The sequence below is a fragment of the Trachypithecus francoisi genome, unplaced genomic scaffold (assembly GCF_009764315.1).
Source record: "Trachypithecus francoisi isolate TF-2019V2 unplaced genomic scaffold, Tfra_2.0 Lachesis_group20, whole genome shotgun sequence".
Lineage (NCBI taxonomy): Eukaryota > Metazoa > Chordata > Mammalia > Primates > Cercopithecidae > Trachypithecus > Trachypithecus francoisi.
Window position 1 is genome coordinate 9,606,928 of NW_022681466.1, and position 26,602 is coordinate 9,633,529.

The window sequence follows — 26,602 nt, forward strand, 5'->3', positions numbered from 1 at the left end:
GGACGTGGCTGATCGGGATGTGGCCTGGCCTGAGCCCCGCCTCTCTCCGCCCACTAAATTTAAAGGCCAAGCGAGGCGGGGCTCTGGCAGTATAAAGGAGTGACACACACATCGGCTCTAGACGCCGCGATGGCTATCTCAGATGTGGGTCTCCCAGGCGAGGTTCCTTGGAAGAAGATGTCTGCAGAGGTAGACGGATTGCAGGGAGGGACTGAGGGGCTGGGGCAGAGTTAGCTCATTGATTAGATTGGAGTTCTAAGAAGGAAGCTTAGAAGCCGTGCAGACCACTCCTGTGGGCATGCTGGGCGCCTGGTGTGTGCCAGGCCCCCAGTGCTTGAGCACCGTGGTGTATTTTACCTTCTCCTTTGTTAGCCTGACTTTCAGAATAGAGAAAATTGAAGTCCTGGCTATGCTAATATCCGTAGGCCCTGCCGGGCGTGGTAGCTCAAACCTGTAATCCCAGCATTTTGAGGTCAGGAATTCAAGACCAGCCTGGCCAACATGGTGAAAGCCCCTCTATACTAAAAATACAAAAATTAGCCGGGCGTGGTGATGTATGTCTGTAATCCCAGCTACTTGGGAGACAGGAGAATCGCTTGAACCCAGGAGGTGGAGGTTGCAGTGAGCCGAGATCATGCCATTGCACTCCAGCCTGGAAGTCTGGGTGATAAACCAAGACTTCGTCTCAAAAAAAAAAAAAAAATTCCATAGATCCGCAGGAGGTTAGGGGCCAAAGTTCTGGACCTTGAACTGAGGTTACACAATGTTTTTGGGTCTCTGCTTATGTGGCACAGGCTGAAGGATTCAAAACAGCTGGTATTTACATTGGGGTTGTTGTGAAGGTTAGAAATATACAGGCCGCGTGCAGTGGCTCAAAAAACAAAACCATTATATAATCATGATCATAAATAATAGCAACGAAGATGGTGGTAGTGATCACAGAGTGTGCCATGTGTGGCTGTAACGATCCTACAGGTAATAACCTTTCCAGGTACTGATTGGACAGATCCAAGGATCTCTTACAAGAGCCCCTTCACTGGGAGGAAGAGACAACCTACATTGAGTGACTCGCTTTATTTCACTTATTTCACTCACATGCCTTATCTCTTTTAACCTTGGGATTTGGATAGATGCCTTCTTTTTTTTTTTTTTTTTTTTTTAGACACAGTCTCGTTTTGTCACCCAGGCTGGAGTACAGTGGCATGATCTTGGCTCACTGCAACCTCTACCTCTCGTGTTCAAGTGATTCTTCTGCCTCAGCCACCCGAGTAGCTGGGATTACAGGCACACTGTAGCTGGTACTACATGCCTGGTTAATTTTTGTTTTTTTCTTTTTCTTTTTTTTTTTTGAGACAGAGTCTCGCTTTGTTGCCCAGGCTGGAGTGCTGTGGCGCGATCTCGGCTCACTGCAACCTCCACCCCCTGAGTTCAAGCGATTCTCCTGCCTCAGCCTCTCGAGTAGCTGGGACTACAGGCACCCACAATCACACCCGGCTATTTTTTTTTTTTTTTTTGTATTTTTAGTAGAGATGGGGGTTTAACTGTGTTAGCCAGGATGGTCTCGATCTCCTGACCTTGTGATCTGCCCGCGTTGGCCTCGCAAAGTGCTAGGATTACAGGCGTGAGCCACCACGCCCTGCCCAATTTTTGTATTTTTAATAGAGACGGGGTTTTGCCATGTTGGACAGACTGGTCTTGAACTCCTGGCCTCAAGTGATCCACCCGCCTGGGCCTCACAAAGTGCTGGGATTACAGGTGTGAACCACCGTGTCCGGCCTGGATAGATGTCTTCTACCAGTAAGGGAACTGAATCCCAGAGACTGAGTGACTTGTTCAGGATAAAACAGTAAGTAAATGAGGGAGGTCAGATGGCATTTGACCTCAGGCCTTTCCGTGAGGCCGCCCTGACTTCCCATTTCTCATGATGGCTTTGAGCCCTTTCTTCAAAATCTGGTTCCTTGTTGCTTTTTTTTTTTTTTTGACATGGAGTCTCGCTGTTGTTACCCGGGCTAGAGTGCAATGGTGGGATCTCAGCTTACTCACTGCAACTTCCGCCTCCTGGGTTCCATCGATTCTCCTGCCTCAGCCTCCCGAGTAGCTGAGATTACAAGCGCCCGCCACCGCGCTCAGCTAATTTTTGTATTTTCAGTAGAGACGGCGTTTTGCCACGTTGGCTAGGCTGGTCTCAAACTCCTGACTTCAGGTGATCCACCCACCTCGGCCTCCCAAAGTGCTGGGATTACAGGTGTGAACCATCGGGCCACCTGGCCTCCCGTGGTCATAACTGCTGTGGGAGCGGTGCCCATGATGGCATTAACTGGATTCGTTTGGGGGACCTCATATCCCCTTAAGGCTGCCAGCTGGCTAAAGGCACAGCGGTCGCTGGTATACCTCTAGACCATGGATCCAAGGGCATCCTGGAGACCCTGGAATACTGGGGAGGGGGCTTCTAAGGCAGAGAGGAGCAGCCGGGCATAGGCAAGGGGGAGGGGCACACTCTGTTGAGAAGGAAAGTCTTGCAGACCTCATGTTTGTGTCCTGCAGGAGCTGGAGAATCAGTACTGTCCCAGCCAATGGGGTGTCCGACTGCGAGCAGAGGAAGCCTTGAGGACTTACTCACAAATAGGAATCGAAGGTACTGGTGTGAACTCTCCGTGACTGCATTGGGTGGCCTTTAGCATGTGGCAGTGGTTCAGAATGCTGGGGGTTGGGGGTGCTGCGCCACACCACCTGGGTCTCGAGGGGCATTTCCCAAACACCAGGCACTTTATAAACCTCTCTGCTCAGGGGCAGGTACCCAGGACCCCTTGCTGCAAGGGCTGCTGGAGGCAGGAGAGGTCCAGGGGAGGTCCATGGCTCAGTCCACCATGCCTGGCCTTTCCTGCTCAGCCAACCATGCCTAGACCCGTAAGGCTGAGGGCTGTGGTTGCCATAGGGAGGTGAAGTGAACAGAGGAACGTTCCTCCTCTGCAGCTGGATATGGAATGCAGTCACTATTCATAGAAAGCAATACTTTGGGAGGCCAAGGCAGGTATATGACTTGAGGCCAGGAGTTCGAGACCAGCCTGGCCAACATGGCAAAACCCCATCTCTGCAAAAAGATACAAGATTAGCTGGACACCTGTAATTCCAGCTACTCGGGAACCTGAGGCATGAGAATTGCTTGAACCTGGGAGGCAGAGGTTGCAGTGAGCTGAGATTGCATCACTGCACGCCAGCCTGGGTAACAAGAGTGAGACCCTGTCTCAAAAAAATAAAAAGCAATGGTGACTGAGTCTTGCTCTGTTTACCCAGGCTGGAGTGCAGTGGTGTGATCTCAGCTCACTGCAACCTCTGCTTCCCGAGTTCAAACGATTCTCCTTCCTCAATCTCCTGAGTAGCTGGGACTACAGGCGCGCCCCACCACGCCCAGCTAATTTTTGTGTTTTTAGCAGAGACAGGGTTTCACCATGTTGGCCAAGATGGTCTCCATCTCTTAACCTCATGATCTGGCCACCTCGCCCTCCCAAAGTGCTGGGATTACAGGCATGAGCCACCATGCCTGGACTTTTTTTTAATTTGAGACAGAGTTTTCCTCTTGCTGCCCAGGCTGGAGTCCTAAGGTGCAATCTCCACTCACTGCAACCTCCACCTCCTGGGTTCAAGCAATTCTCCTGCCTCAGCCTCCCAAGTAGCTGGGATGACAGGCCTGTGCCACCAAGCCTGGCTAATTTTGTATTTTTAGTAGAGACAGGGTTTCACCATGTTGGTCAGGCTGGTCTCAAACTCCCAACATCAGGTCATCTGCCTGCCTTGGCCTCCCAAAGAGCTGGGATTACATGTGTGAGCCACCGTGCCTGGCCTTTCACCTTTTCTTTCTTTAAAGAAATCTGGACTTGGGAACCTGTAAACTAGTGAAGTGTTAAGGTCCATTTCTGTCTCTACCCTGTATCTGCAAAGTGCTGTACCACAGTTCGAACACCTGGTAATGCATCTGTGCTGGGACGGGGAGCAGGCCCCAAGGAGGAAGTGTGGGTGAGGAAGCAGCCAGCCACGCCTGGCAGATTGGCTCTGCTGCAGCAGGCCCAACACAGCCTTTCAGAGGCAGATGCCTGGGCTCTTGGGCTTGGTGGTTTTCTAAACAGAGAGAACCCAGGAGGAAGAATAGACTTGTTAGAAGTGTATTCCAGGGGCCGGGCGCGGTGGCTCAAGCCTGTAATCCCAGCACTTTGGGAGGCCGAGACGGGCGGATCATGAGGTCAGGAGATCGAGACCATCCTGGCTAATACGGTGAAACCCTGTCTCTACTTAAAAATACAAAAAAATAGCCGGGCGACGAGGCAGGCGCCTGCAGTCCCAGCTACTCAGGAGGCTGAGGCAGGAGAATGGCGTGAACCCGGGAGGCGGAGCTTGCAGTGAGCTGAGATCCGGCCACTGCACTCCAGCCTGGGTGGCAGAGCAAGACTCCGTCTCAAAAAAAAAAAAAAAAAAAAAAGAAGTGTATTCCAGCACGTTCCACCATCCTTCTGTCTCAATAGATTGGGGTGGTACTGTTTCCTAGGCTCTTCATGGTTCCTTGCTGTGCCCAGCTCTGTTCCAAATTCATCTCTATTTCCTCGATAAATATATGAGTGTGGTGCGACATGCAAGTGCTGTAAGCAAACCTTTTTGCCAGTCTTAATTGTCTTGAGTGATAAAGAGCTGACCCTAATGAGAAAGGAAGTCAGACATAAAAAGCACGCACTATTAAACCTTCAGGTCATATGATTGAAAGAAAAATAAAAGGAAAAGATAAAAAAAAAAGAGAGAGCCGGGCGCGGTGGCTCACGCCTGTAATCCCAGCACTTTGGGAGGCCGAGGCGGGTGGATCACGAGGTCAGGAGATCGAGACCATCCTGGCTAACACGATGAAACCCCGTCTCTACTAAAAATACAAGAAATTAGCCAGGTGTGGTTCGGGCGCCTGCAGTCCCAGCTACTCAGGAGGCTGAGGCAGGAGAATGTCTTGAACCCAGGAGGCGGAACTTGCAGTGAGCTGAGATGGCACCACTATACTCCAGCTTGGGCGACAGAGCAAGACTCCATCTCAAAAAAAAAAAAAAATTTTTTTTAATTAGCAGTGTGCGGTAGTGCGCACCTGTACTTCCACCTACTTGAGAGGCTGAGGTGGGAGGATGACTGCTGCCTAGGAGTTCAAGGCTGCATATTTCTTTATGTATTGGGTTTTTTGTTTGTTATTTCTTTGAGACAAGGCTTTGCTCTCTCACCCAGGCTGGAGTGCAGTGGTGTGATTTTGGCTCATTGCAACCTCTGCCTCCTGGGTTCAAGCCATTCTTGTGTCTCACATTCTTATGTCTCAAGCCTCCTGAGTAGCTGGAATTACAGGTGCGTGCCACCACGCCAGCTAATTTTGTATTTTTAGTAAAGACGGGGTTTCGCCATGTTGGCCAGGCTGGTCTCGAGCTCCTGGCCTCAAGTGATCTGCCCGCCTCCCAAAGTGCTGGGATTATAGGTGTGAGCCACCGTGTCTGGCCACACTTTTCCTTCTTTGCACCAGGGGGAGTTTTGTTTTTTTCTCATTTTTGATTTGTATTCGTCCTTACAATGCCAGCCTATTAACTTGCAATAAGGATTGTTCGCTTGTCCCTGTCAAGGCCTGGCCTCTCTCGTCTGGGCTCAGGGAGAAAAAAGTCTAACCGCTGTGTGAGTATGGCCAGGGTGCAGTAGGCTGGCAGAGAGGGGGTTTAAGAACCATTCCTTTACCACTAGCTTTTAAATTAGTTTTACTGTGACTTTTATTAAAAATACTTTTTTTTTTTTTTTTTTTTTAAGATGGAGTTGCGCTCTTGTTGCCCAGGCTGGAGTGCAGTGGTGCAAACTTGGCTCACCGTAACCTCCACCTCCCGAGTTCAAGCGATTCTCCTGCCTCAGCCTCCTGAGTACCTGGGACTACAGGCACATGCCACCATGCCCAGCTAATTTTTTATTTTTAGTAGAGATGGGGTTTCTCCATGTTGGTCAGGCTGGTCTCGAACTCCTGACCTCAGGTGATCCACCTGCCTCGGCCTCCCAAAATGCTGGGATTACAGGTGTGAGCCACCAAAGCCGGCCCAAAAAAACACATTTTACAGTCAGCAAAATGCTGTATATATTTTTTATCCAGATACAAAAGTTAAATTCTGTATGATTTCATTTAAATGAGGTCCCTAGAAAAGTCAAATTAATAAAGACAAGAAATGGAATGGTGGTTGCTAGGGGCAAGGGGAGGGAGGAATGGGGAGTGAGTGTTTAAAGGGGACAGTTTCCTTCTTTTTTTTCTTTCGAGACAGAGTCTCACTCTGTTGCCCAAGCTGGAGGGCAGTGGTGCTGTCTCATCTCACTGCAACCTTCGCCTCCCGGGTTCAAGCAATTATTGTGCCTCAGCTTCCTGAATCGCTGGGATTACAGATGTGCACCACCATTCCCAGCTAATTTTTGTATTTTTAGTAGAGACAGGGTTTCACTGTGTTGGCCAGGCTGGTCTCGAACTCCTGGCCTCAGGTGATCTGCCCACCTCGACCTCCCAAAGTGCTGGGACTACAGGCATGAGCTGCCATGTGCGGCCCTGCAGTCCTGGTTTTTTTTTTTTTTTTTGGTGGAGTTTCACTCTTGTTGCCCAGGCTGGAGTGCAATGGAGCAATCTCAGCTCACTGCAACCTTCGCCTCCTGGGTTCAAGCAATTCTTCTGCCTCAGTCTCCCAAGTAGCTGGGATTACGAGCATGTGCCACCACGTCTGGCTAATTTTGTATTTTTAGTAGAGATTGGGTTTCTCCATGTTGATCAGGCTGGTCTCGAACTCCCGACCTCAGGTGATCCGCCCGCCTCAGCCTCCCAAAGTGCTAGGATTACAGGCAAGAGCCACTGCGCCCGGCCTTGCAGTCCTGTTTTTAATATCATGCACAACATTAGAAATTATTTCTAACCCAGGCTGGGCTCCGTGGCTCATGCCTGTAATTCCAGCACTTTGGGAGGCCATGGTGGGCAGATCACTTGAGGTCAGGAGTTCGAGACCAGCCTGACCAACATGACAAAACCCCTGCTCTACTGAAAATACAAAAATTAGCCATGCGTAGTGGCACATGCCTGCAAAATCCCAGCCACTGGGGAGGCCGAAGTAGGAGAATAGCTTGAACCCGGGTTGGGGAGGTTGCAGTGAGTCAAGACCGCGCCATTGCACTCCAACCTAGGCAACAAAGAATGAAACTCGGCCGGGCGCGGTGGCTCAAGCCTGTAATCCCAGCACTTTGGGAGGCCAAGACGGGCGGATCACGAGGTCAGGAGATCGAGACCATCCTGGCTAATACGGTGAAACCCCGTCTCTACTAAAAAAATACAAAACCTAGCCGGGCGAGGTGGCGGGCGAGGTGGCGGGCGCCTGTAGTCCCAGCTACTTGGGAGGCTGAGGCAGGAGAATGGCGTAAACCCGGGGGGCAGAGCTTGCAGTGAGCTGAGATCCGCCACTGCACTCCAGCCTGGGCGGCAGAGTGAGACTCCGTCTCAAAAAAAAAAAAAAAAAAAAGAATGAAACTCCATCTGAAAAAAAAAAAAAAGAAACAAATTATTTCTAACCCAAAACAATTGAAAACAGGTACTCAAACAAGCACTTTTACATGCGTGTTCATAGCACCATTTCCACATAGCCTGAGTTGTAAATAATAGCAACGAAGCTTTTGCTTTAATGAGAAAGGAAGTTTGCCATAAGGTTTGTTCTGGGGTGTCTTGCTGAAGCCCTCCTGTGTTCTTGCCCTGGGGTTCAGGGCCTGGAGGGCCCTCTGTGGGGGGCATGAGTCACCTCATTCTCTGTCTCTGCACCCCAGCTGCCCTCTCCTAGAGAGAGGCAATTTCTCTTTCTTGAGGTTGGTTAATATCTGAGGGAGGCTTATGCATGATAATGAACACCTACAGCTGCTTGGTTTTAATTGCCATTCCACTTAGAACATACATTTCATGATGTTTTTCTTAATTGTAACACAACATTCATCTAGTCCATTTATAGGCTTAAGAACTCCTGTGTTAATTAAATCACGACCTTCTGACGAAGCCACGCCCATTAGCCTGTGCGGCGCACTGTCTTCACACTGTGCTGGGGCAGGGTTGTTGGCAAACCCCCATGGATGGCAGCTGGCAATGGCCTCATGGTGACAAATGCGTCTGCCTTTTGACCCAGAATTCTACCCCTGAGAGTGCGTCCTACAGATGCTTGCAAGTGGTGCAGTAATGGGTGTACAAGGCTATTCACAGCAGGGGCGTTTGTGGTAGCATGGCCTGGGAGACAGCCCAGATGCCTTTCAGCAAAGGACTGGTGGCAGGTCTGCAGCCCTCGGGCTTATCAGACACCAACCCTGCTGGCACCTTGATCTTGGACTTCCAGTTTGCAGAACTGTGAGAAAATAAAATTTCCAGCCGGGCGCGGTGGCTCAAGCCTGTAATCCCAGCACTTTGGGAGGCTGAGACGGGCGGATCACGAGGTCAGGAGATCGAGACCATCCTGGCTAACACGGTGAAACCCCGTCTCTACTAAAAAATACAAAAAACTAGCCGGGCGAGGTGGCAGGCGCCTGTAATCCCAGCTACTCGGGAGGCTGAGGCAGGAGAATGGTGTAAACCCGGGAGGCGGAGCTTGCAGTGAGCTGAGATCCGGCCACCGCACTCCAGCCTGGGTGACAGAGCAAGACTCTGTCTCAAAAAAATAAATAAATAAATAAATAAATAAATAAATAAATAAAATAAAATAAAATTTCCATTAAGTCTCCCCAGTCTGTGGTATTTTGTTATAGCCGCCCAGGCTGACTCAGACAGGAGCCCAGGATGGATGTGAGCTTGTTATAACCAGCTCACGCTTGTGGCTGTAGGGAGTCCGGGTAGAAGCTGGAAGAGCCTAGAGGGGTGGCTGCTGCCTTCCTGGGAACAGGTTAAAGGGGATCCAAGCAGAGTGGTCTCAGTGCAGGTGGGGAGGAGACTCTAGACCCAGGACACACAGTGGAGGGGGTGTCCAAGGATTTCCTGATGATCAGATGTGGTTTGAGAAAGAGAGGGGGCCAAGTCTGGTGGCACATGCCTGTAATCCCAGACTTTGGGAAACGAAAGCAGGAGGACAGCTTGAGCCCAGGAGTTTGAAACCAGCTGGGCAACACAGCAAGACCTGGTCTCCACAAAAAAAATAAAAATTAACTGGGTGTGGTGGTTCACGCCTGTTGTCCCATCTACTTGGGAGGCTAAGGTGGGAGGATCACTTGAGCCCTGGAGTTCAAGAACAGCCTGGGCAACATGGCAAAACCCTGTCTCTACACAAAATACAAAAATTAGCCAGGCATGGTGGCACACCCCTGTATTTTTAGCTACTCTGGTGGCTGAGGTGGGAAGCTTATTTGAACCTAGGAGGTTAAGGCTGCAGTGAGCCGAGATTGCACCACTACACTCCAGCCTGTGTGACAGAGTGAAACTGTGTCTCAAAAATAAAAAGTGAATTCAGGAGTTCGAAACCAGACTGGCCGACACTGTGAAACCCCGTCTCTCCTAGAAATACAAAAATTAGCCCAGACCAGGTGCACTGGCTCGCACCTATAATCCCAGCACTTTGGGAGGCCAAGGCAGGGATATCACTCAAGGTCAGGAGTTCGAGACCAACCTGGCCAACATGGTGAAACGCCGTCTCTACTAAAAATACAAAAATAAATAAATAAATAAATAAATAAATAAGCTGTGCATGGTGGCAGGTGCCTGTAATCCCAGCTACTTGGGATGCTGTGGCAGGAGAATCACTTGAACCCAGGAAGCAGAGGTTGCAGATTGCTTGAACCCAGGAAGCAGAGGTTGCAGTGAGCAGAGATTATGCCGTTGCACTCTAGCCTGTGACAAGAGCAAAGCTCTGCCTTAAAAAAATAATAAGATGGATGTGGTGGCCCACACCTGTAATCCCAGCTGCTTGGAAGGCGGAGACGGGAGAATCACTTGAACCCCGGAGGCGGAGGTTGCAGTGAGCCAAGATTGCGCCCGTGGACTCCAGCTTAGGCGACAGAGCGAGACTGTCTCAAAAAAACAAAAACAAAAACCACACAAGACTTTTCAGCGAAACGCTCGCTCCTCTTCCTTTTCATCCTCCCAGTTCCCCTGGCCCCCATCAAGGGGGTCACTGTTATTCATATGGATATAGATTCCCCCCTCTTTCATCCACATGGCCCCGTAGTACACACAGTTCTACCCTGCCAGTTTCACTTAGTATTTCTTGGAGATGTTTCCTTGTCTGTACATAGATAGCTTCTTGTCAGTACATAGGGAACCATTCAGGGTTGGTAAAGTGGTTGGTAAGGTGGGTGCTGGCAAAACAGGTTTTGCCACCTCACTGGTGTTCTGCAAAGGCAGCTTCCTGCCTGGATTGGCACATGGGCCACTTCCCTTTGATTTCCCTCAGCTTTAATCCATCCAGCCCAGGTGGAGACAGCCCAGTTTACGGTTCGCATTCTGGCATAGATGCCGTTCGTACAAGCTCTCAGCCCCATGGTTTTTCTTCCTCTGCTGTGTTTACCCTTCTGGAGTTGCAGAATCAATCACCCACCCGAGGGAAGCACAGGGGTTTTTTGGGTTTTTTTTTTTGAGACAGTCTTGCTCTGTTGCCCAAGCTGGAGTGCAATGGTGCAATCTCGGCTCACTGCAACCTCCGCTTCCTGGTTCAAGCGATTCTCCTGCCTCAGCCTCCTGAGTAGCTGGGAGTACGGGGGCCCGGCTAATTTTTGTATTTTTAGTAGAGATGGGGGTGTCACCATATTGGCCAGGGTGGTCTCGAATGCCTGACCTTGTGATCCACCCACCTTGACCTCCCATAGTGCTAGGATTACAGGTGTGGGCCACCACGCCCGGCCAGGTTTTTCTTTTTCTAGGCCCACTGTGGCCACCAAAGTTGGGGACCAGGGGGCCTCCAGGGACAGGGACCCCAAGTTGCAGGTTAATACACAGAGCCCTTTCTGAGATGCAGGTTCTACAGGGAACTGGATTCCACCTCTTTTGGGGAGATCAACCCAGCACTCCAAGGATCCCCTGATGGTGCCTGAGCACAGCTGTGAGAAGGGGGTGTCTGGATCCTTGGGGCGGCAGGATGGGAGAGGTGGGGCATGGGCCTGTAGGCTGGCCCCCAGAGTCCCCCTGACTAGCTAGAATTCTGAAAATTGTGTTATGTAAAACACTTAGCATCTGCAGTGCCAAATAAAGGTGACCCCCACCATGACATTAAAAAATAAATAAATAAAAATAAATTTTAAAAAGACATGTCCAAATCCTAACCCTGGGAACCTGTGAAGATATTTCCTTATTTGGTGTTTTTTGTTTTGTTTTGTTTTGCTTGAGACAGAGTTTTGCTCTGTCGCCCAGGCTGGAGTGCAGTGGTGTGATCTCAGCTCACTGCAACCGCTGCCTCCGGGTTCAAGCGATTCTCCTGCCTCAGCCTCCCGAGTAGCTGGGAGTACAGGCACGCACCACCATGCCCAGATAATTTTTGTATTTTCAGTAGAGACAGGGTTTTACCATGTTGGCCAGGATGGTCTCAACTCCTGACCTCAAGTGATCTGCCCGCCTCAGCCTCCCGAAGTGCTGGGATGACAGGTGCCCAGCTGGTATTTCCTTCTTTGGAAAGACCATCTTTGTAGGTGTTTTAGCTAAAGTCGAGTCACTCTGGGTTAGGGTGGGCTCTAAATCCCATGACTGGTGTCCTGCTAAGAGACAGAAGAGGGAGGGACACACAGAGAGGGGACCACGTGAAGACAGAGGCAGAGACTGGAAGAGGCAGAGGTGACTGGAGTGACGTAGCCACAGGCCTTGGAACGCCTGGAGCCACCAGGAGCTGCCGGAGGCAAAAGAGGCATTGGTGGAGTGTGGCAGCGTCCACACTTTAATTTCAGACTTCTGGCCTCTAGAACTGTGGGAAAACGTTCTACTGCTCTGAGACACTCAATTTGTAGTACTTTGTTACAGCTGCCCTTGGGCAACATCTATTTTCAGCAAAGCGGGGAGTTCCTGGAAAGATGACTAGACTGGGTTCCTTCTCCCAAGGGCGCTGTGTTCTAGCTGTGAATACTGGGAGTGCATCGCTGTGGTGGGAGGGGAGGCAGGGGTTACTGACTGGTCATTCCCACTGGTCTGGATGCCCTTTTTCTTCCTTCCTTCCTTTTTTCAGAATCTCGCTCTGTCACCCAGGCTGGAGTGCAGTGGCACAGTCTCAGCTCACTGCAGCCTGTGCCTCCCAGGTTCAAGTAATCCTCCCACTTCAGCCTCCCGAGTAGCCGAAATTACAGGTTCCCACCACCACATTCAGCTAATTTTTTTTTTTTAATTTTTAGAAAACACAGTCTAAGGCATGAGAATTGCTGGAACCCAGGAGGCAGAAGTTGCAGTGAGCCAAGATGGCACCACTGCACTCCAGCCTGGGTGACAGAGCAAGACTCCGTCGCAAAAAAAAACAACGATGAAAATGATGAATGCTAGGATAAAAAATAAAGAGGCCAGGTGCAGTAGCTCACGCCTGTAATCCCAGCACTTTGGGAGGCTGAGGTGGGTGGATCACCTGAGGTTGAGCTGGAGACCAGCCTCGCCAATACAATGACACCCCGTCTCTACTAAAAATAGGAAAATTAGCCAGGTGTGGTGGCATGTGCCCGTAATTCCAGCTACTCAGGAGGCTGAGGCAGGAGGATTGCTTGGGGCTGGGAGTTTGAGGCTGTAGTATGCTGTGATCGCACCTGTGAATAGCCACTGCACTCCAGCCTGGGCAACATAGTGAGCCCCTGTCCTTTAAAACAAAAAAGTATAGCGCATATGATAAGTATGTAGTAAAGTCATGCTGAAAAGCGTCCTGGCAGAACCACAGTTCATTTGTTGACAGATGTCTGGACTGGCAGTCCTCACTCTTTTTTTTTTTTTTTTTTGAGACAAGAGTCTCGCTCTGTCCTGCAGGCTGGAGTGCAGTGGCACGATCTCGGCTCACTGCAAGCTCCGCCTACTGGGTTCACACTATTCTCCTGCCTCAGCCTCCCAAGTAGCTGGGACTACAGGTGCCCACCACCACGCCCAGCTAATTTTTTGTATTTTTAGTAGAGACGGGGTTTCGCCGTGTTAGTCAGGATGGTCTCGATCTCCTGACCTCATGATCCGCCCACCTCAGCCTCCCAAAGTGCTGGGATTGCAGGCGTGAATCACGGCGCCCCACCTGGCAATCCTCTTTCAATGGGAGGTGCTCAGAGCTGAAGCTCAACATGTCAACTTAAGGGAGGTTTCAGCCGGAAGGTTTCTACCCGAGCTCAAACAGAAACTGCCGCCACCTGGCTGGGCGCAGTGGCTCACGTCTGTAATTCCAGCACGTTGGGAGGCCAAGGTGGGCAGATCACAAGGTCAGAAGTTCAAGACCAGCCTGGCCAACATGGTGAAACCCTGTCTCTACTAAAAAATATATATATATACAAAAAAGTTAGCTGGGCATAGTGGCGTGCGCCTGTAGTCCCAGCTACTTGGAAGGCTGAGGCAAGAGAATCGCTTGGACCAGGGAGGTGGAGGTTGCAGTGAGCCGAGATCGCGCCACTGCACTCCAGCTTGGGCAACAGAGTGAGACTTCGTCTCAAAAAAAAAAAAAAGAAAAGAAAGTGCCGCCACCTGAGCTTGTGCTAACAGCGACTTGTCCATTTCTGAGACAGCCACCAGGAGGGCCCGGGCCACCAGGAAGAGCCTGCTGCATGTCCCCTATGGAGACGGCGAAGGGGAGAAACTGGACATCTACTTCCCTGACAAGGCAGCTGAAGGTTGTCAGCGAAGGGGCTGGGGGTCCTGGGACTTGGGGGTCCAGTGGCAGAGCTCAGCAGGGCGGGCCCGGCTCACGCTCCCTGTGCTTGGTTTTTTGTTTTGCAGCTTTGCCTTTCTTCCTGTTCTTTCACGGAGGATACTGGCAGAGTGGAAGGTGAGTCGGGGGATGCGGATGGTGGACTGCAGGAGAGATGCCACTTGCGCTGGGGGACTCTTCCACCAGGGCTGCCACAACCAAAAGGCCACAGCTGGGCGATTCCCGCAGGCCCGTGTCTCACAGCACCGGAGAGCGGAAGTCCCAAGTCAAATGTGGGCGGGGTTCCTAGGGAGGATCCTTCCTGCCGCCTCCAGCTTCCTGTGGCCTCAGGCAGTCCTTGGCTTGTGTCTGCAGAGCTCCAGCCTTTGCCTCCATTCACATGTGATCCTTGTGTTCCTGGGTCTCCGATCTTCCTCTCCTTTTTTTTTTTTTTCTTTTTTTTGAGACAGAGTCTCACTCTACCCCAGACTGGAACGCAGTGGTGCGACCTCAGCTCACTGCAATTTCTGCCTCCCAGGCTCAAGCAATTCTTCTGCTTCAGCTTCCCAAGTAGCTGGGATTACAGGTGTGCACCACCAGGCCCAGCTAATTTCTGTATTTTTTTTTTTTTTTTGAGACGGAGTCTCGCTGTGTCGCCCAGGCTGGAGTGCAGTGGCGCGATCTCGGCTCACTGCAAGCTCCGCTTCCCGGGTTCATGCCATTCTCCTGCCTCAGCCTCCAAGTAGCTGGGACTACAGGAGCCCGCCACCACGCCCAGCTAATTTTTTGTATTTTTAGTAGAGACAGGGTTTCACCATGTTAGCCAGAATGGTCTCAATCTCCTGACCTCGTGATCCGCCCGTCTCGGCCTCCCAAAGCGCTGGGATTACAGGCTTCAGCCACCGCGCCCGGCCTAATTTTTGTATTTTTAGTAGAGACAGGGTTTCACCATGTTGGCCAGGCTGGTCTTGAACTCCTGACCTCAAGTGATCCTCCCGCCTTGACCTCTCAAAGTTCTGGGATTACAGGCGTGAGCCACCACACCAGCCTCCTGTTTTTGTTTTTGTTTTTTGTTTTTTTTTGAGATGGAGTCTCGCTGTGTCCCGCAGGCTGGAGTGCAGTGGCACGATCTCGGCTCACTGCAAGCTCCGCCTCCCGGGTTCACGCCATTCTCCTGCCTCAGCCTCCCGAATGGCTGGGACTACAGGCGCCTGCCACCAGGCCTGGCTAATTTTTTGTACTTTCAGTAGAGACGAGTTTTCACGGTATTAGCTGGGATGGTTTCGATCTCCTGACCTCGTGATCCGCCCACCTCGGCCTCCCGAAGTGCTGGGTTTACAGGCGTGAGTCACCGCGCCCGGTCTCCTTTTTTTTTTTTTTTTTTAATAAGGTCATAGTCACAGGTTCTGGAGTTAGGATTTGGACATTTCTTTTGAGGGGACACAGTTCAACCCACTGCAACCAGTGAGAAGCATGTTCAGCCTCCTCTTGAATCAAAGGAAAAGCCAGAGCGACCAACCACTGTCCCAGTTTGCTTGGGACTGAGGAGGGGTTTCCTAGGACATGGGGTTTTCAGTACTTTAGGAAAAAAACAATGAAAGTCCAAGGTACAATGGGACAGTTGGTCACTGTAAGCTTTTTGTGGGTATTTGGGAATTTGGGATCTTGACAGATACTGCGTTCCCTCAGGTCTTCCTACAGAGTTGCCTTCAAGCATCTTCATGTTAATAGCTTACATTTAATGGCCACGCGCGGTGGCTCACGCCTGTCATCCCAGCACTTTGGAAGGGCAAGGCGGACGGATCACTTGAGGTCAGGAGTTTGAGACCAGCCTGGCCAACATGGTGAAACCCTGTGTCTACTAAAAATACAAAAATTAGCTGGACATGGTGGCGTGTGCCTGTAATCCCAGCTACCCGGGAGGCTAACGCAGGAGAATCGCTTGAACCCAGGATGGGGGGTTGCAGTGAGCCAAGATCATGCCACTGCACTCCAGCCTGGGTGACACAACGAGATTCTGTCTCAAAAAAAAAAAAGCTTACATTTATTCCACACGAAACTCTCTACACTGCTGGTCTTTAATTCTCAAAAACAGTTCCCTAAGAGAGGGAATATAATTGCCTCTATTTTACAGATGAGGAAACCAGGCTTAAAAGTTACACAAATTGCCAGGCACGGTGGCTCACAGCTGTGATCCCACACATTGGGAGGCCGAGGCGGGAGGATTGAGTTAGAAACCAGTCTGGTCAACATAGCAAGACCCCATTTCTACAAAAGAAAAAATAAATTTGCTGGGCATAGTGGTGCACACCTGTACTCCTGCTTGGGAGGCTGAGGCAAGAGGATTGCTTGAGCCCAGGAGGTCGAGGCTGCAGTGAACTGTGATGACGCCATTGCACTCCAGCCTGGGCGACAGAGCGAGGCCCTATTGCTTAGAAAAATAAAGTTACATGAAGCTCCCCCAAGGTTCTATAGCTAGTATGTGATGTGGCAGGGAGAGATCCTGTCTGCTTCCTTCTCTCACCTGGGGCCAGAAAGGGGTGGTGCTGTGCATGGACAGAACATCTGGAAAGTGGTGTGTCCAGGACACAGGAAGCAGCGTAGTGGCCAGGCTGCCTCCAGCTGTCACATCTGTGTCTCTCTCTGCAGTAAGGACGAGTCTGCCTTCATGGTCGACCCACTGACGGCACAGGGAGTGGCCGTGGTAATAGTGGCTTACGACATCGCCCCCAAAGGTAATAGGGGTGGTTGCTGCAGGTCTGAGGGCTGGTGGGCTTTAGGAGGAAGCGAGTCCCTGACCCAGCTCATACTCTCTGTGCAGGCACCCTGGACCAGATGGTAGACCAGGTGACCCGCAGCGTTGCGTTTGTCCAGAAGCGGTATCCAAGCAATGAGTGGGTGTTGCTGGTAGATTTTCTTCCTGTTGGACCTCACTGGGTGGGAGAACAGCACAATCAGTCCCTTGGACACAGCCAAGCTTCCCCACTGGCCTGTGGAGCAGAAAGCAAATTGGGACTCTTTGAAGTGGCCCTGATGTTGTGGGCAAACTGTGCAAATCCAGTTCTCTGCTTTGACCCCTCCCAGGGGAATTTACCTATGTGGACACTCAGCCGGAGCCCACCTGGCTGCCATGATGCTCCTTGCCAACTGGACCAAGCATGGGGTCACGCCCAACCTCAAAGGTTTCCATGGGGGCTGCAGCCTGGCTGGGCAACCTTCATCTCCCCATGAGCCTTGCGGTTTGGGCCAGCTGATTGAAATCCTCCTGGCAGTGAGTGGCTTGACCGCAGGGCTTCCAGCCCTCTGAGCAAGGCCTTCTCTGCTTCCTCTGTGCCCCCTCCCCTGGTCCTGCCCCTCTGGCTGGGGGGGTGGGCTGGCCCTGCCTTGCTCCACCTGGAGCCTGGTCCTGTGACGATTCTGCACCCTCACAGGCTTTTTCCTCATGAGTGGGGTCTTTGACCTGGAGCCCATCATGTATACTTCACAGAACGTCGCTCTCCAGCTGACCCTGTGAGTTACCCGCCCACCACCTCCCCTGGCTCACCTGGAGCCCAGCTTCTTTCCGTCCTGACCCGTCCACTCCCCGCCCCAGGGAGGACGCTCAGAGGAACAGCCCCCAGCTGAAGGTGGCCCAGGTGCAGCCGGTGGACCCCACCTGCCGTGTGCTGGTGGTCGTGGGCCAGTTCGACTCCCCCGAATTCCACCGACAGTCCTGGGAGTTTTACCAGGTACTCTCAGCGCAGGTTTGTGGCCAGAGGTCGAGGGTCATGTGAGCTCATTATTTGCCTCTTTCTTTTACCCACGTGGACAAGACCATCCGTCATTTATTTAACACAGTGAACCCTGACCTGTGCCAGGCATGGCCCCATGTCCTGCCCCACCGCCCCTCCCACTGCTCAGGCCCCTCCTCCCCTGTCTCCCCTGCCCAGACCCTGTGTCAAGGAGAGTGGAAAGCCTCATTTGAACAGCTCCACGATGTGGACCACTTTGAAATCGTTGAGAATCTGACCCAGAAGGACAACGTGCTCACCCAGGTGGGGCCTCATCCCTGGCAGCCCTTTCGTGGTAGACAGCACAGATCCTGCTGCAGCCTCTTAGACGTGCAAACCAGGAGTTCCAGACCAGCCTAGTCAACATGGAGAAACTCCATCTCTACTAAAAATACAAAAAAAGTTAGCCAGATGTGATGGTGCGTGCCTGTAATCCCAGCCACTCAGGAGGCTGAGGCATGAGAATTGCTTGAACCCAGGAGGCAGAGATTGCAGTGAGCCGAGATTGCACTCCAGCCTGGGCAACGGAGCAAGACTATCTCAAAAAAAAGAAAAAAAACCTGAGAACCTAGGAAAGAAAGAACCGAAGAACATCTCGTTTCTTTCTTTTTTTTTTTCTTTAGAGACAGGGTCTCCTCTGTTGCACCCAGGCTGGAGTACAGTGGCAGAATCTTAGTTCTCTGCCGCCTCCTGGGCTCAAGTCTCCTGCCTCAGCCTCCTGAGTAGCTGGGACTACAGAGGTGTGCCACTGTGCCCTGCTAATTATTAAATGTTTCTGTAGAGATGGGGTCTCTCTCTGTTCCCTAGGCTGGTCGTCTTCTTTTTTAATCTCAACATATACCTCTAACCAGGCTGTCTTGAACTCCTGACTTCAAGTATCTTCCTGCCTCAGCCTTCCAAAGTGTTGGAGTTGCAGACATGACTCACTGCATCCAGCCCTGTCTTACTTCCTTAATCAAATTCCTGCCAAGAGCTTCTCCGATTCTGGGGCTTTTGTGCCTTGTCTTCCTGTTCCAGATTATCTTGAAAACAATCTTCCAGTAGTTCTGACAACACCTGGAGCCTGGTCCAAGTGCACCCCACCTTGGGAAGCCTCTCCAAAGAGTTTTCGGAGCTGAAGCTGCCAGCTTCAATTTTCCCCAGCACCCAGGAGAGCCTTGCTGTGTCTGCCTGGCCGGCAACAGTCCATTCTCACTGCTGGGATACTCGTGAAAATCTCCAGGTCCTCCCTCTTCCCAGCCCGGACGGAGCTTCAGGGAGGCTCCAGGGAACGTCCACGAGTCAATGCTCAGAGAAGCCGGGAGCCGCCTGTAAGCCTCATCTGGCCCCTCTACCTGCTGACAGAACGTGACAAAGATGACTTACCTCTAGCGTTTTTGTATGACCCACCAGCTAAGAATGGCATTACTTTTTTTTTTTTTTTTGGAGATGGAGTCTCACTCTGTCACCCAGGCTGGAGTGCAGTGGTGTGATCTCGGCTCACTGCAACCTCCACCTCCCGGGTTCAAGCAATTCTCCTGCCTCAGCCTCCCGAAGAGCTGGGACTACAGGCACCTGCCACCATGCCCGGCTAATTTTTGTATTTTTAGTAGAGATGGGGTTTCACCATATTGGTAGGGCTGGTCTCAAACTCCTAACCTCATGATCCACCCGCCTTGACCTCCCAAAGTGCTGGGATTCCAGGCGTGAGCCACCGCACCCAGCCAGAATGACATTGCATTTTTAGATGGTTCATAAAGAAGCACAAAAAATATTATTTCATAACATGTAGAAATTATATAAAACTTAAATTTCCATGTTGATAAATAAAGTTGTATTGGGACACGGCCCTGTTCGTTCATTTACGTATTGACTAGGGCAGCTTTCCAGCTACAGGGCAGAGCGGAGTGGTGGTGACAGTGACCTCCTGGCCTGTAGTGCCTGAGGCATTTCCTATCTGGCCCTTTTCAGGAAAAGTTTGTGGACCCTGGGTAAGGGCTTCCCCAAGCCAGCTACCCTCCGCCTTCTGCTTCAGTCTCCTGTCTGCTCTGTCCTCCGTCTCCCTGACATTTGGGTCTGTCCCTGAATGCCCCGGGGTCTCAGCGTTGGGACCAACACCTTGACCTTGACAGGACAATGCTACCCACACGTAGGACAAACGTCCGCTGCACCCCAAGAGTGGTGTGCATGTCCCAAGAAGCCAGCTACATCCATCCACCACCCACTCCACCACACCGCCTCTTTCTCTCACACTGAATAGCATTCAAGAATTTCCACCGTAGGCCGGGCACGGTGGCCCACGCCTGTAATCCCAGCACTTTAGGAGGCCAAGGTGGGCGAATCACCTGAGGTCAGGAGTTCAAGACTAACCTAGCCAACATGGCAAAGCCCTGTCTCTACTAAAAATACAAAAATTAGCCAGGCGTGGTGGCACATGCCTGTAATCCTAGATATTTGGGAGGCTGAGGCAAGAGAATCGCTTGAATCCAGAAGGCGGAGCTTGCAGTGAGCTGAGACTGTGCCTCTGCACCCCAGCCTGGGTGACAGAGCCAGACTCCATCTCAGAGAAAAAAAAAAAAAATTCTACTCTGTGTGTGCAGCAAGCCATCATGACACACATTTACCTGTGTAACAAACCTGCACATCCTACACATATACCCTGGGACTTAAAAGTAAAAGTTGGGGGGAAAAAACAGAATTTCCACTGTGACATTATTGAGTATAGCAAAAACACAAACAGCCTAGTGTTCATTAGGGCATAAACGCATTCAAGCAGCATCAAACCCTGCAGCCATTACAAAGAGATCTATGTTGACCATGTGGAATATCTCCAAGAGCCACAATAGCCTCTCTTATCCGTGGGATTCACTCCAAGACCCTCTGAAACCATGGATAATACTGAACCCTGTGTACACTATGTTCTTTCCTGTATATACATACCTATGATAAAGTTTAATTTATAAATTGGCAAATGGTATGAAGTATTCCTTCTAAGAGATTAACAATAACTAATAAAATAGAATGATTATAACAATATACTGTGATCAAAGTTATGTGAAGCCAGGCGCCGTGGCTCAAGCCTTTAATACCAGCACTTTGGGAGGCTGAGGTGGGTGGATCACCTGAAGTCAGGAGTTCGAGACCAGCCTGGCCAACATGACAAAACCCCGTCTCTACTAAAGATACAAAAATTAGGCGGGGCGTGGTGGCTCACACCTGTAATCCCAGCACTTCGGGAGGCCGAGGCCGGCGGATCACAAGGTCAGGAGCTCAAGACCATCCTAACTAACACAGTGAAACCCCATCTCTACTAAAAATACAAAAAATAAGCCGGGCATGATGGCGGGCACCTGTAGTCCCAGCTACTCGCGAGGCTGAGGCAGGAGAATGGCGTGAACCCGGGAGGCAGAGCTTGCAGTGAGCCGAGATTGTGCCACTGCACTCCAGCCTGGGCTACAGAGCGAGACTCCATCTCAAAAAAAAAAAAAAAGGATACGAAAATGAGCTGGGCATGGTGGCGGGAGCCTGTAATTCCAACTACTTGGGAGGTTGAGGCAAGAGAATCACTTAAACCTGGGAAGTGGAGGTTGCAGTGAGCTAAGATGGCACCATTGCACTCCAGCCTGGGCAACAGAGCGAGACTCCATCTCAAAACAAAACAAACAAACAAACAAAGTTATGGGGTCGCTGTCTTTCTCTCAAAATATTCTTTTTTTGGTGGGACACAGTGGCTCATGCCTGTAATCCTGACACTTTGAGAGGTTGAGGTGGGTGGATCACCTGAGGTCAGGAGTTCAAAACCAGCCTGGCCAACATGGTGAAACCCCGTCTCTGCTAAAAATACAAAAAGTTAGCTGGGTGTGGTGGTGCAGGCCTGTAATCCCAGCTACTTGGGAGGCTGAAACAGGAGAATCACTCGAAGTTGGGAGCCAGAGGTTGCAGTGAGCCGAGATCACGCCACTGCATTCTAGCCTGGGCAACAGAGCAAGACTCTGTCTTAAAAGAAATAAAAGAAAAAGAAAAAGAAAAAAAAGTCTTCTTCTTTTTTTTTTTTTTTTTTTGAGACTGGGTCTCACTCTTTCTCCCTGGCTGGAGTGCAGTGGCCCAATCATGGCTCACTGCAGCCTTGACCTCCCAGGATCAAGTGATCCTCCCACCTCAGCCTCCAGAGCAGCTGGGACTATAGGTGCATGCCCGACTAATTTTTTTTTTTTTTTGAGATGGAGTTTCACTCTTGTTGCTCTAGCTAGAATGCAATGGCTTGATCTCAGCTCACTGCAACCTCTGCCTCTTAGATTCAAGCGATTCTCATGCCTCAGCCTCCCAAGTAGTTGGGATTACAGATGCTCACCACCATGCCCAGCTAATTTTTTGTATTTTTAGTGGAGACAGGGTTTCACCATGTTGGCCAAGCAGGTCTCAAACTCCTGATCTCAGGTGATCCACCTGCCTCAGCCTCCCAAAGTGCTGGGATTACAAGCGTGAGCCACTGTAATTAGCCTTGCCTGGCTAATTTTAAAAAAATTTTATAGAGATGGCGTCTCACTGTGTTGCCCAGGCTGATCTTGAACTCCTAGGTTCAAGTGATCCTCCCTCCTTGGTCTCCCAAAGTGCTGAAATTACAGGCGTGAGCCACCGCCCTGGGCTGGGAAATACTTTTTTTTTTTTTTTTTTTGAGATAGAGTCTCACTGTGTCGCCCAGGCTGACGTGCAGTGGCGATATCTCGGCTCACTGGAAGCTCCGCTTCCTGGGTTCACGCCATTCTCCTGCCTCAGCCTCCCGAGTAGCGGGGACTACAGGCGCTGCCACCACGCCAGCTAATTTTTTGTACTTTTTTTTTTTTTTAGTACAGACGGGGTTTCACTGTGTTACCCAGGATGGTCTTGATCTCCTGACCTCGTGATCCACCTGCCTCAGCCTCCCAAAGTGCTGGGATTACAAAGTGCTGAGCCACCGTGCCCGGCCGGGAAATACTTTTTAAAGCCAGGGCAAGGTGAATCTGAAATGCCATTTGAGGAAAGATCTGTTCGCCTGATGCCCTGTTTGAGCCTGGGTGGACAGGACAGCATCTGCCAGCTCCGGGAAGCACTGCAGATGGGAAGAGGCTTGGCCACTCTCCAAAGGTGGCAGGAGCTGGAGTGGGTGAACTGAAGGTAAGGAGAATCTAGGAGTTGGGGAACCTGGAGACAGGCTACCCGGCAGGGCTTCGGGCTGACACCCCCACGGATACAGTTCTGTTCACTGGGGCTCAAACATAAGAGGAACCCAACTGTTGTGGGAGGAAAAGACCCTTCTGCCCTTTCCTTTTTTCTTTTTCTGTTTTTTCGAGGCAGAGTCTCTCTCTGTTGCCCAGGCTGGAGTGCAGGGGCACAATCTCGGCTCACTGCCACCTCCGCCTCCCGGTTTTGAGAGATTCTCCTACCTCAGCCTCCCCAGTAGCTGGGACTACAGGTGCGCACCACACGCCCAGCTAAATTTTGTATTTTTAGTAGAGACGGGGTTTCACCATATTGGCCAGGCTGGTCTCGAACTCCTGACCTTGTGATCCACCTGTCTCAGCCTCCCAAAGTCCTGGGATTACAGGCATGAGCCACTGTGCCCGGCCCGACCCCTCTGCCCTTTCAAAACAATGTTCGTTCTCTCACAGTCTTCTTTTATCATATTAAGTCCACGCCGCAGGACTATTTTGTCCAATGAATGCTATGCAAATATTTCATGCACCTGCTGGTCACAGGAATGATATGTACTTGGTACGCACTGATCGCACCTCGGTGTGGGAGAAGAGGGGGGAAGGAAGCAAAGAACAGCCCCCTCCTTTCCTGGTGCACCTTCAGATGTGCCGATGCGGCTCAGACTCGCCGCAGATGGCCCCCTTCCCAGAGACAGGGGAGGATTCTCCACCCACTCCCCAGCCTCCAGGACCATCCTGACTCCCGCCTTCAGGCATTCAAGTTATTATGGGTCTAGACACACGGATATATTCAAGCTGGGCACAGCCACAGCAGCCCCACCCCAGGCGACTTAAGTCAGAGCTGGGGTCCAAAGAGACCACATCCCAAAGGACTGTGTGGGGGTCGGGGCACACAGGCCACTGCTTCCCCCCGTCTTAGGCATTCCTGAACTCAGCCTCACTCTGCTTCTCGGGGATTTCTTTTTTTTTTTTTTTTTGTGAGACAGAGTCTCGCTCTGTCGCCCAGGCTGGAGTGCAGTGGCTGGATCTCGGCTCACTGCAAGTTCCGCCTCCCGGGTTCACGCCATTCTCCTGCCTCAGCCTCCCGAGTAGCTGGGACTACAGGCGCCCGCCACCTTGCCAGGCTAGTTTTTTGTATTTTTTTTTTTTTAGTAGAGACGGGGTTTCACTGAGTTAGCCAGGATGGTCTCGACCTCCTGAACTCGTGATCTGCCCATCTTGGCCTCCCAAAGTGCTGGGATTACAGGCTTGAGCCACCATGCCTGGCCTTCTTGGGGATTTCAAGTGCGCTGAGACTCCAGCACTTTTGCAGAAGCTCCTTCTGGTCCTGACTTGCACCCAGATGCTGTGGGGCTGCAGTTGCTGCTTGGGTTCAGGAGGATGGTGGGGGCCCAGTGCCCATGAGCTTTTGAAGCTCCTGGAACTCGGTTTTGAGGGTGTTCAGGTCCAGGTGGACACCTGGGCTGTCCTTGTCCATGCATTTGATGACACTGTGTGCAGAAATGAAAAGGAGTTGTTCCCTTCCTCCCTCCTGAGGGCAGGCAACTGCTGTGGTTGCCAGTGGAGGTGATGTGTTCTTGGTCTGTGCCCATTGGCCACCCCAGCAGAAGCTATGGTGGTTCCAGGGACCAGTTAGCGAGCCAGTCAGTGGGACCCCGGGGCGGCCTACCAAAGTTAACTGGATTTGATAACTGTAGCAAAGTTGTTTCCTGATGTTGATGATTGTGCTGCGGTTGTGTGAGAGAATGAAGTATTTCAGGGTAGTGTGGTAATGCCTTCAACTTACAAACGGTTCCGGTAAATCACCCATATATGTACATATATATGCATATGATATATACACATACAGGGATGTGTGTGTGTTCATATATATGGGGGAAGAGAGAGAGAGGGAGAGAACGGAGGTCAGGGAGAGAGAGAGAAAGAGGAGACACAGAAGGAGATAGCGAGAGAGTGGGGAGTAGAGAGAGGGAAAGGGTAAGAGAGAGGGAGAGGAGGAAAGAGAGGCAGGAGGAAGCAGAATGTTAAAGGAAATAGGCAAAACACAAACAGAAAATCTGGGTGAAGGGTATATAAGTATTCTTTGCACTATTCTTGCAATTATCTTTTATTTAAATTGACATCAGGCCGGGTGCAGTGGCTTACGTCTGTAATCCCAGCACTTTGGGAGGCCGAGGCAGGCAAATCACCTGAGGTCAGGAGTTTGAGACCAGCCTGGCAAACATGATGAAACCCCGTCTCTACTAAAAATACAAAAATTAGCCTGGTGTAGTGGTGCGCGCCTGTAATCCCAGCTACTTGGGAGGCTGAAGCAGGAGTATCACTTGAACCAGGAGGGCAGGAGGAGGTTGCAGTGAACTGAGATCATGCCACTGCATTCCAGCCTGGGCGATACAGCGAGACTGGGTTTCAAATAAACACATAAACATCAAAATAAAAAGTTACTGTGTTGGCCGGGCGCGGTGGCTCAAGCCTGTAATCCCAGCACTTTGGGAGGCCGAGACGGGCGGATCACGAGGTCAGGAGATCGAGACCATCCTGGCTAACACGGTGAACCCCGTCTCTACTAAAAAATACAAAAAATTAGCCGGGCGAGGTGGCGGGCGCCTGTAGTCCCAGCTGCTTGGGAGGCTGAGGCAGGAGAATGGTGTGAACCCGGGAGGCAGAGCTTGCAGTGAGCTGAGATCCGGCCACTGCACTCCAGCCTGGGCGACAGAGCGAGACTCCGTCTCAAAAAAAAAAAAAAAAAAAAAAAGTTACTGTGTTAAAGAACAGAGGCGGCCGGGCGCGGTGGCTCAAGCCTGTAATCCCAGCACTTTGGGAGGCCGAGACGGGCGGATCACGAGGTCAGGAGATCGAGACCATCCTGGCTAACATGGTGAAACCCCGTCTCTACTAAAAATACAAAAAACTAGCCGGGCGACATGGCGGGCGCCTGTAGTCCCAGCTGCTTGGGAGGCTGAGGCAGGAGAATGGCGTAAACCCAGGAGGCGGAGCTTGCAGTGAGCTGAGACCCGGCCACTGCACTCCAGCCTGGGCGGCCACTGCACTCCAGCCTGGGCGGCAGAGCGAGACTCCGTCTCAAAAAAAAAAAAAGAACAGAGGCAGGGTGGGGCGATGGGGGGTGGGGAAAGGTTGCAAAAATCAATCAATCAATCAATAAACCCCAAAATGAAAAAGAGAGTGGGGGCACCAGGCCTACATGGGGCTGGAGGGCTGATGGGACCAGGCCTCTTCTCTCCGGCCAGAGAACCCGAGAAGTGAGCAGATGTGAGCGGTGCCGACCTCTAATGCCCAGCTCCAGAAGTGACTCCAGAACACCCTGTTCCAAAGCAGAGAACACAATAATTTTTTTTTAATAGGCTGCAGAACTTACTGTTGGTGAGACGCCCTGCTTTGCAAAGGGAAAGGAGGAGTTTGCCCTGAGCACGGGCCCCCACCCTCCACTGGGCTTTCCCCAACTCCCTTGTCTTCTTATCATGGTGGTGGCCCAGTCCCTGGCCCAACTCCAGAAGGTGGCCCTCCTGGAAACCCAGGTCGTGCAGTCAGCAATGTACTCACCGGGACAGTGATGTCTGCTGCACTCCGTCTCTCCCCTGTGTATTTGTCCTTCATGCCCGTCTGGAGTGGTTGGTTTTTGCAGAGGTGGTGCCCTGTAAAGCCCTCCTGTCTGACTTTTTTTTTTTTTAAGACTGAGTTTCGCTCTTGTTGCCCAGGCTGGAGTGCAATGGCACAATCTCAGCTCACTGCAACCTCTGCCTCCCAGGTTCAAGCGATTCTCCTGCCTCGGCCTCCTGAGTATTTGGGATTACAGGCATGCACCACCACGCCCGGCTAATTTTTG

General features: G+C 51.3%; 1 protein-coding gene and 1 long non-coding RNA gene across 3 annotated transcripts; one reads left to right on the forward strand and one right to left on the reverse strand.

Moving 5' to 3' along the window:
* The first annotated feature begins 66 nt into the window (after positions 1-66).
* AFMID (arylformamidase) lies at positions 67-19,100 on the forward strand. Of its 2 annotated transcripts, XM_033182406.1 has the most exons (11): positions 67-189; positions 2,545-2,635; positions 13,696-13,800; positions 13,907-13,955; positions 16,467-16,552; positions 16,639-16,711; positions 16,902-16,999; positions 17,249-17,327; positions 17,410-17,545; positions 17,747-17,851; positions 18,605-19,100. In XM_033182406.1, the coding sequence occupies exons 1-11, from the start codon at positions 130-132 to the stop codon at positions 18,629-18,631; spliced, it is 909 nt and encodes a 302-aa protein (XP_033038297.1). In that variant the 5' UTR covers positions 67-129; the 3' UTR covers positions 18,632-19,100. The 2 variants fall into 2 exon arrangements, with proteins under 2 accessions (XP_033038297.1, XP_033038295.1); XM_033182404.1 differs by lacking the exon at positions 18,605-19,100 and having other exon boundaries at positions 17,747-18,005.
* Positions 16,177-26,515, reverse strand: LOC117066768. Its single transcript, XR_004430498.1, has 3 exons — positions 26,320-26,515; positions 17,848-17,972; positions 16,177-16,807 (listed from the first exon to the last, which is right to left on the reverse strand). It is a non-coding gene; the product is annotated as an uncharacterized LOC117066768 (long non-coding RNA).
* Positions 26,516-26,602: the final 87 nt, after the last annotated feature.

Bases quoted from the DNA above. Each gene is read 5' to 3' on its own strand.
- AFMID (XM_033182404.1), top strand. From the start codon at position 130: ATGGCTATCTCAGATGTGGGTCTCCCAGGCGAGGTTCCTTGGAAGAAG. The intron at 190-2,544 runs GTAGACGGATTG...TGTGTCCTGCAG, and splicing joins GGAAGAAGATGTCTGCAGAG to GAGCTGGAGAATCAGTACTG. The intron at 13,956-16,466 runs GTGAGTCGGGGG...CTCTCTCTGCAG, and splicing joins GGATACTGGCAGAGTGGAAG to TAAGGACGAGTCTGCCTTCA.